The following is a 9523-nucleotide window of genomic DNA, read 5'->3' as shown; positions in this document are numbered from 1 at the left end:
ATTTTAACAACAATACCAACGACTACAGCAACAACAACAACAACAACAACAATAAAAACAATGAGATTCTGCAACATTCTAAGCACATTCTAAGAAAATGTTGCCATTCGAGTTGTGCAGGAAAGCAGTTTAAAATGGAAAAGCTTGGCTTGGAAAAGACGCATTCGGCTAAGAAAGAAGAAGAAGTTGTAAAACACGGGCATAAAAAGATTATTTTATGAAGACAAAATGTAATTCGTAGATACTTTGAAGCCACTAACGGTGCAGCGGCAGACACCAGTTCAGGTTTTATTCTAATGAGTGCCTGAGCAGAAGTTTTCGTTTGCGTTGCAACTGGTGAAGTGCAACCAACGCGTTGCACGAAATCTGTCAATACTAAAAATACGCAGATACTTCGAATTTCGTCGATTGCATACGAGCCAGGCAGGCGAGCCACAGATACATTTTACATAACACAAATGTGAATTATGTGTACCGCTAAACAACTTTCCCAGCTCATTTTCTTCTTCTGTTTTCGAATAAAAGTGGCCAAACATGTATAGATCAGGAAAATGCGGTCAAAGCAGGAGTCTTTAAATTGGAAACTTAATTATTAAATTACTTTTGAGCCAATATTTTTTCTGCCGCAATGCAAATGTGGCTCGTACTAAATTACATTTAAGACGCTTAAACGATTTCAGGGGCTTGTTGGTTTGGTGATGTGGTGGTTGGATGGTTCGCGTTTGTTGGTGATGTTGAAAGTGCATTGTGCCATGGGCAATACGGAGCCTTCAATGGCATTTGCCTTCCTGAATGAAACACTCCAAACAGCCAACTCGTGCCGTACATAAATGGGCTCGCTTATTGAGCCCGCAACAAGTTCAAGTTACTGCAGTTGTTGCTGGCAGTGCCGTGGTTGCTGCCGTGATTGCTCACTTGCAGCAACAATCTATGCAGCTGGCATTAATTGTACTTGACTGCATCGGATAGCTCGTATGTGACCCGTAAATTATTTACACCGACGATGTACAGTTTATTGCAGTTGACTACTGCTTTCATCTTCAAGTCAACTCGAAGAGGTCACATTTTAGCTTCTTGACCCATAAACGTTGTTTACATCAGTGGCTGAAGTTTGCTTGTTTCCTTTTTTGAATGCCATTTGCAATTTATTGAAATGCATAAGGCAGAATATTCAAGAAATTTTTGGTGTGATGACGAAGTGGAATGCCAGCCATTGTCAGGGTTATTGACTTAAAATGGAAACAACTTTCATCAAATATCTTGAAAAGTCTTTAATTTCATCCATAGATGATAATTCAAATGAAGAATAACAAGGACGTGTTTTGCCATACCATGAATATAAAGTACTATAAAAAGGTCTTCATTATCAAAAAAGGATGAAAACTTTTTACACAAAATGCAATTAAAATAGTAATAAGATTGCTTCATTATGTAAACAAAACGTAACTTCATAACGTTAAGTATACACATATAATATATAATGTGGGAACTCGTTCAAACTACAGTCTACAGAAAACGAGAAACATCCTGTGCAGGACTAGGACTGAAGTAGTAAAAGTCACTGATCCAAAAAAATTTATGCCAAATAACAGTGTATCTTCTTAAAACGAAATTGCGGAAGATACAGAGAAGTATAATATAAAGATTTATCTGTCATTATAAAGAACTGATTTATGTCTATAATTATAAAACAATTCTTTACTTTGGTAAAACTCAAATTTTTAGCTTGATATCTAGGTAGAGTCATCGTACTTGCCGCTTCCATTTCAACAAGACGCATGAATCTGTTTTTGATGAGAGAATATCATCGTGGAGCTATATACTTTAGGTCTTTCTGGTTTTAAACGAGCCAAGAAGAGAATAGCCATTAATCCATTGAAGGTTATAGTCCTATTAGATATTTAGAACTTCTCAGCAAGAAACAGTTTCTGATCTATGGTATGATTATTTGATTAGCATAAAGGATCTGTTATCATTACATTGCGCTGCCCCACTGAAAGCCCCTTTATACTTTATTATATTTTACTCTAAGCCATGACTAAGTTACAAAAATGAACTCTCGGCTTACTTTACATCATTGTAAATAGGTTGTATTTGTTTTCATGTCCTATATAATACCAAATTTGAAAGGAAAAGATATCTCTGTACGGTGGCTTTTTTTGTTCTTATTGATGTATATAACAAAATATGTTTGTCTATATAAAGTCCTGAGAAATTATGTCATTTCAAAGAATCTAGTTGGAGAGCAAAGTCTGATTATTTATGATGTCGGTAATGTAAGTACCCATGTGAGAAGCAGCTTCATATATCTACTCGGTGATTTTTTAGTACGAAGATTACTTCCAAGCATTTTGTCTTTTTGATTTTAACAAAACAATTGTTCGTTCCCCAAACTACAAACTAAATATGTTATCAAACAAGAGGAGTCGACAGCAATTGGCATTAATCTTATAGTAAATTAGTAAAGAAAATTAAAAAAAAACTTTTATATATATATACTAAAGTAAGTTCTTGTTAACATATATCTGTTAAATCCATGTCATTCAAATTACTTAACATTAAAAATTTGTCTTGGCAACCCATGATTATTTCAAATGTACTTATAATGTTTTCCGCATTAATGCAGTGGCACTGTGCTATTATATTCCAATATCAAAGACAACCACCTAAAGAAGACAAACCCAATTACAGTTGAGAAGATACTATAATAATGACGCTAGCGCAGGCATTTCATTTAGTGTCTTTAAAACTGTAAAAACATTTTTATCGATATTGAGTCAGTGAGGTTGATTCAAAGCTAAGGACAAGTAATTCATTATTTATTTCTTTTTAGTTAAGTTTTTTAATAATTCTGTGTTTTATCTAAGTTAGAAAAGTAAAATTCATAATAATGTAAAATAAGTTTACTCTATTGCAATTAATTTGATATATAAATAGCTATAGATATAAAACGCATCATAAAATCCATGTATATTAAAAGTTATACAAAGTTGTATCCAAAAGGAGAATCACAGTTAATTATTTTCAGTCGATTATAGATATATAATTATATTTATTTCCTCATAAGGTCTTGGTGTTTCTATGAGATTCCAGAGATCACACTAAGAGAGGTGCATCTCTTATTGGCCTTATTGTGTCATTCACAATATGTCACATATCTCAAACGATCTGACCTTTATACAATTACACCAAGTCTAACAGAGACTAACAGAAACTGAGTCCATACTGTTAAGCTAATTTTAATTCTTTAAGATCACTACTGTGCGTGAGCCCAAACAGAGAAAATACGCCTTCATTGCACACAACGAAAACATTCATTGTAAAATTTGCAGAAATTTGGACGAAGAAGAGACTATCACACAATTTTTGACTGGCTGCCCAGGTTTCGTAAAAAGATCAAATCGTGCTTTTGCGATAGTCTGTCAAACTACTCAAAAGTAAGAACGAAAGATCTGTTAAACTCTATATAAACTCAACTGGATGGGTCTAGTTTATCTTTTCTTGAGTGTAATGTGGTATTAAAATGGTACATAAATGTTAGTTATGTGAGGCAAACTAACCAATCATGGTTCAAAACAATTATCGCCGAATAACTACTAATCCTGTTTGTTCCAGAACAACGGTAGAAAAAAGGTTCACAAAGAAATGTTACATTATAAGTAATAATAATTAAGTAGTCTATACCTAATAACTTTTATTAGTGCTAAGCAAGAGTACAAGAGGTGTAAATAATCACTTTAATTAGTACGAGAGATTAGTAAGAGAGCTGTCAATATGTGTTATCGCCATCGAACTGAACGTAGTCGACGTATATGCAATATGTTTTCTTGAGTTTGTCACACATATTTATACAACAATTTAAATATGTATCTACTATTAGAATATATTGAGTAACTCGATAACTCTTCTTTCAATTGCAACTGGAGAAACTACAAATGGTAAAAATGTGTTTTCAAGCTTTTTCCATCTCTCGGAACTCTTTTAAATTATAAATTAAATTAATATTCTTCTTTTAGTAATAATTAATTTTCGTAATAACTGCATTCCTTATATTCAATTTTTGTCCTGTTGTGAATCTGTACTCTTTTGCGAACCCGAATATAAATTCCACTTATTAAACATGTAGTGGTACGAATATGTTGAGCATTTGGCAGTATTTGACGTCTGCTGAAGTAATTGATTAATAAAAATCAAGGATTCAAACTAGTAAAAAAGATATTAAATTTCATAAAACACAAAAAATGACGCATATTTGACTTTTGGCCGGTGACACTGCTGACCTACGCTCTAGTGCTGTCAGGACATCAGAGTTCTGTGCCAGTGCCAGTGACAGTGCCAGGACAATGGGAAATGAAATTGTTGCAGACTGTGTCATGCCGTGGACTGCATGTCGTAATAAGCCGAGTGCATGATTAATTATTAAACGAATTTAAGTGCGGCCAAATGAACAGATTGAGTCATCATTCATCTACGCCCTCGTGCATGTGTTTTTTTGGAGCGCAGCTCAACCCGCAGAGCGACTAGTGTTTGTAAGTGGAGAAATGGAGTCATGATGAAATGGAGCAGAGGAAGGGTCAATTTCGAATTATTCCAACGCACAATTAAGTGCTGCCATTAAAAGCCATAAAACCAAAGCAATCATAAAGTGCATGACGGCATGCAGACCTGAACACCTGAACACCTGAAGACCTGAAAACCTGAAGAAGTGTGTGGTGCGTTTCGTGTGTACTTGTAGTTATTTTTTGTTTGATTATGAAAAAATTAGTTAAACGCAAATTAACACATGAATTCATTAACTCATTTACCACAAAGCAAGTAAAAATATCTAATTTTGGTTTGGCGTTTCTTATCAAAATCAAAATCGAACACAGCGGAGCTTATCAATGCAAAGGGAATTCATGAAACGCGCTGATAAGACGGCCAATAAACAACGAAACACAAACGATTGCTTGCAATTAAAAATATAAAAGATACATTATTATTATTTCTCTAATAAATACAAAACAATTTCAGTTAAGTCGAAAGAATTGTTAATTTTTGTTTTTTTCTTTGTGTGTTGTGGGCAATTCACATGAGTCACTTCTCGCCGAGTTAGGTTTTACGTTTCACCTTCAGGTAAAATAATTTCGTTAAAGTGGACAGAAAATTGGGCATTTCCTTCATTTGGTTGAGAGCTTCGTTCTTGGCGAAGGACTGGTACTCGTAGGCCACCTTCCGGTTTACGGCTGTGAGCAGACGTAAGAGTTCGGCACCTTGTGCTGTGGCTGCTTCATTCGTTCTGGCTTCGTTTAGGACAGCGCACAGACTTTGTATGAACCAGGAACCGTTTTCGACATTACGGAAGGAGAAATATTCTGAAATGGAAGAGCATTAAATGGATGAATGCATTTAGTTCTAGTGAACTCACTCTCAAATGTCGAATACATGACACACATATCAGCTGTGTTTGGAATGGCATAGGTTATGATTGTGGGCTGCTCCTCAGCAGGCATTGCTATAAGATTTAATTCGCGTGACATGGGTGCAAAATCTGAGTACAATACAGGCTTTTCCAAATTCTCACCACGGCATGCCTGAAAATATAAAAAATAAGATTATAATTATAAAATTAGGACTGAGTGTAGCAAAGGAGGTACGATAAGTGATAAGTGATAAACTAATAATAAGTGATAAACTTCGGGTAACGCGAGTAACCAAGAGATATTGGAACAGATACATAAATCTTTAGACCATGACTGATCGAGGAGAACTCCGATAACTCTCCTTGAATTAAAAGTTAATGGAAGTTTTTGGGAGAAGCTGTTCGTTATACATAAGCTTAAATTCAGTTTAATATAGTTTATTCACGACAATTAGGCACAAGCATAGTACCCAAAACTACAGGTTGAGAAAATTTAGCTGACGTTCACTCAGCCGGGATAAAAAACATACACTGTAGATAGACGGAAAGCAAGACAAAGATTTTCATAACCTGTAGACTTAAATAATAACGACGTTTAGAGAAACATATGTTCATTAGTCTTATTTAGATTGGGTTGAAGTGCTGATAGCAAACTGTTAGATTTATAAAGAGGAACTAAGAAATCAAAAACTTTTAAGCTTCGTACATAGTTATTCATCTGGGTGATGGTATCATTATCTCTAAAGCGTGAATCAATCGAGTCATAAAGATATAAACGTGCGTTATCATTATTATGATTTTATCATGATTTGGATCATCAAAAGTGAAGAATGATGACTACGTAATTAGGACGCAATTACAATGCAAATATTCTTTCTAAAAATCTTTATTTAAAATCAAAATATTGGATTTATTCACTTGTACACCGTAACTTAGAAAAATGACTCTCACAATAGCTATTTGAAAGTAAATAATATGATCACTATCAGCAAAACAATACTGCTTATATTGGATGTGTTTTTTACTGGCTGAAATTCTATTGCTTTTAGAAGCCTAGTTGAGTTTCATATATTAAAATAGAAGGCTTGATTGCAGTTTTTCCTCAATACACTCTCACTTCAGTAATGAAACTCTAATTGGGCTCTACAAATACAAACAATACAGCCAGTAAATAAAAACCGGTATAAAAAGCTGCCGGCCTTAAATTGTCTTTTAAAGTGTTTCTCAGACAGAATAACCGTTAGGTTATCATCCTAATAGAACATCACCGAGATGATAACTTAGGATAACACGGATACACGATCATTAACATTTTGTTGGAAACCCTTTTCTGACAACCAATGGAAGGGAGAATTTTTTCGTATGATTGTGTTAAATTCTAAATAAGATAGATAAACAACGCGAAAATTGCTCAACCCGGAATACTAATCATTCAGATGACCCCGCTCTAGTCTAGCTACGAAGAAAATCTTTTAAAACGTATTACGAGCAAGTTTAGATTATACAATGACTCAATATGTGTGAACAGAGTATTAGTCTCTGGGAGCTTAACTGAAACCAATCAACAAAAAATTGTTTTCAATGAAAGACTTTTGGTGCTTCATGAAACGCGCAGAATAAAACCACAAAGCGGAGCACATTGCGGCTCTCACATAACTTGTAGGAGATTTTCCATTGCTAAAGTTCTATAAACTGAACTATTGCTATACAAAAAATATTTAATAAATATTTTATGAAACTCACCTGTATGAAGAATAATTTCGGCTTATTTATCAAGGACTTGCAATTGTCGCCTAAAAATGGATTCCACAAACGTTCTACTGGATAGGACATATCGCGTGCGAATACTTTGCCTTCAGAACCATGTGACATAACCACAAGTAAGAAGCAGTCGCTGTTGCTATGGTCTTCATTGGCAGCTATGGATCGATAGAATAAATTGGTTTATTATATATATTAAAATGAAAATGAATTATGTGTATCTTTATTTTAAATACACATACATACCTATATAAAAATATATAATAAAAATCACAATTTTGAAAAATATTTAAAGTATTATCAAATGCATATGGCCCTTCACAAACGACTTTAAAGCCTGCATTGATGGCAAACAAGGTTATGTTAAGTATTTAGTGGGATCGAAATGGAATTGTCTATTACGAGCTACTCCAGCCTGAGGCAATTGTTAGTTCGTTCCTCTGCTGTTCATAATCCGACAACTAGAACGAAGCAATCAGAGAAAAGTGTAGGGATTTGGCCAGCAGAAAAAGTGTTCTCCATCATAATAATGTCAGATCACACACTTCTTTGATGGCTCAGAATAAATCCACCGAACTTGGTTAGGAAGTTTTGATACGAACCTTGCATCACCTGACTACTGCTAGTTTCGGTTTCTGCAAAATTCTTTTAATGGTAAAAATGTGGTTGAACGAATAGCCGGTAAAGGTCAATTGGTCAATTTTTTTCACCGATAAAACACAGAACTTAAAACACAGATCATAAATATTATTCAACAAAATATACTTTATTCAAATTAATCTTTAATAATGAAAATTTTTGTTGAAAATGGCAAAAAACAGGGAATACTTTTTCTATAACCCAATACTTCATACAGAAACCTTTCTATTAAAGATACCGCAGGTTTGCGTTTCTTTGACGATCACTTTCCCCCGTTACGTTGCCATATCATTTTTAAATTAAAAATCTAATTTCCTTGGAATTAAAATCGATCATAGTAGGTTCCATTAACTATTTATTTTACAATTTAATCCACTAATGAATCTAAAATTCATTGGAAAACGAAATAATCCATTTAAAAAATTTGAATGTAGAAATCTTGATAAGACCACATATTCAATTTTCATTTTCGAATTAAAACTCGCAAATTTGCATAGAAATTTTCACAACATTTTAAATATTTTTCGAATGAATTTCATAATTTCCAATTAACGGCTTAGGTAAACAAATTTGCTTAGCTTCGACGTTGGTGACGATTTTTTTCTATTTTCAGTATTCGAACATTTGATAAGAGCTGATAAAATAGTAAACTCAAAAAAAAAAAACAAGAAAAAACAATGCCAAACACAGAAAACCTAAACTAATTACAACTTGTCAACGAGGGCCGAGCGAATGAATTGATTTTTATGGCTTTGTACTTCGACTAAAAATAGTGCAACTATCCTTCACTCGCTTTTGTAATTATTCACTTACTTGCTTTTAGCACATCATTTATTTCAGCAAACGTCAATTCGTTGTGGACACGCACATCAAAACCATAGCTCTCCAATGTGCTCTTCATCGCATCACGATCCTGTTCTGTACCCACGCGTGGCTTCTGTCCTTTGACTTCCTTGTGATTCAGAACAATCGCAATGCCAATATTGGGATTGTTGTTGTAGTATGTGTCTTGTTCGGTGGGACGTGATATAACAACTTTTTTCTCTGGGACTGCTTTTAATGAGGGTTCCGCTGTTGCAAAGCTGTTGGGCAGAACATTGGTGCCGCTACTGGTTGCATCTGCTTTGTCTTGCTTGGATTTCTTTTTTCCGAAAAAGTCTGTATCGTCCATTTTTGCGTTTCTAGTTGCAACTGCAGTGGTTATCTTATGACTAACTGAATCTTTTTTTGCTGTACAACACACAACAAATGTTTTTTTGACTATCAGCGGTAGAAAAAGTTCTTACTAAATTTTATCTTATCAGCGGAATTATTATCAGAGTAGCTTTTTAGTACTGACGAACGCTTGGTGTACAACAATTTATCGGCATTTCTTACTTCACTTTTACCCTACTAATATTTGTTAAGCTAAATATTAACAAATTCATAAATATTTTTTCATTTCCAATGACTTCTATAACTGTGGATATTGAGATCCTTAAATGATCTCTGTAAGATTTCAACACAACTCTGGGTTCTGTAACTGTTACGTTTTCGGATTGGTATGTTTGTGTGTTCGTGTTTGGTTAGACTTTTGTTCCTCTTCTTTTAGTTGAAGACATGTCAATTTTTCTCTTCGATATACATTTAGGACCATTGATCCACTATGTTAGTTACGTTTTACAAACATTTTGAAGGTGGATTGAAAAGTTTATTATCTTAGAATTGATGGTTTTTAAGGGG

At 34.1% G+C, this 9523-nt stretch overlaps 1 protein-coding gene across 1 annotated transcript; it reads right to left on the bottom strand.

Moving 5' to 3' along the window:
- Positions 1 to 4986: 4986 nt before the first annotated feature.
- On the bottom strand, positions 4987 to 9031 carry LOC119680914 (caspase-3). Its single transcript, XM_038093936.1, has 4 exons — positions 8615 to 9031; positions 7145 to 7320; positions 5408 to 5573; positions 4987 to 5354 (listed from the first exon to the last, which is right to left on the bottom strand). Exons 1-4 carry the CDS (start codon positions 8970 to 8972, stop codon positions 5092 to 5094), a joined length of 963 nt encoding a protein of 320 aa, XP_037949864.1. The 5' UTR covers positions 8973 to 9031; the 3' UTR covers positions 4987 to 5091.
- Between the last annotated feature and the right edge of the window lie 492 nt (positions 9032 to 9523).

The sequence above is a fragment of the Teleopsis dalmanni genome, chromosome 2 (genome assembly GCF_002237135.1).
Source record: "Teleopsis dalmanni isolate 2A chromosome 2, ASM223713v2, whole genome shotgun sequence".
Classification (NCBI taxonomy): domain Eukaryota; kingdom Metazoa; phylum Arthropoda; class Insecta; order Diptera; family Diopsidae; genus Teleopsis; species Teleopsis dalmanni.
Note: the sequence above shows the minus strand (reverse complement) of the source record. Positions and strands in the feature narration are given on the sequence as shown.

Bases quoted from the DNA above. Each gene is read 5' to 3' on its own strand.
- LOC119680914 (XM_038093936.1), bottom strand. From the start codon at position 8,972: ATGGACGATACAGACTTTTTCGGAAAAAAGAAATCCAAGCAAGACAAA. The intron at 7,321-8,614 runs GTAAGTGAATAA...ATCGATCCATAG, and splicing joins AAATGATGTGCTAAAAGCAA to CTGCCAATGAAGACCATAGC. The intron at 5,574-7,144 runs GTGAGTTTCATA...TTATATTTTCAG, and splicing joins CGAAATTATTCTTCATACAG to GCATGCCGTGGTGAGAATTT.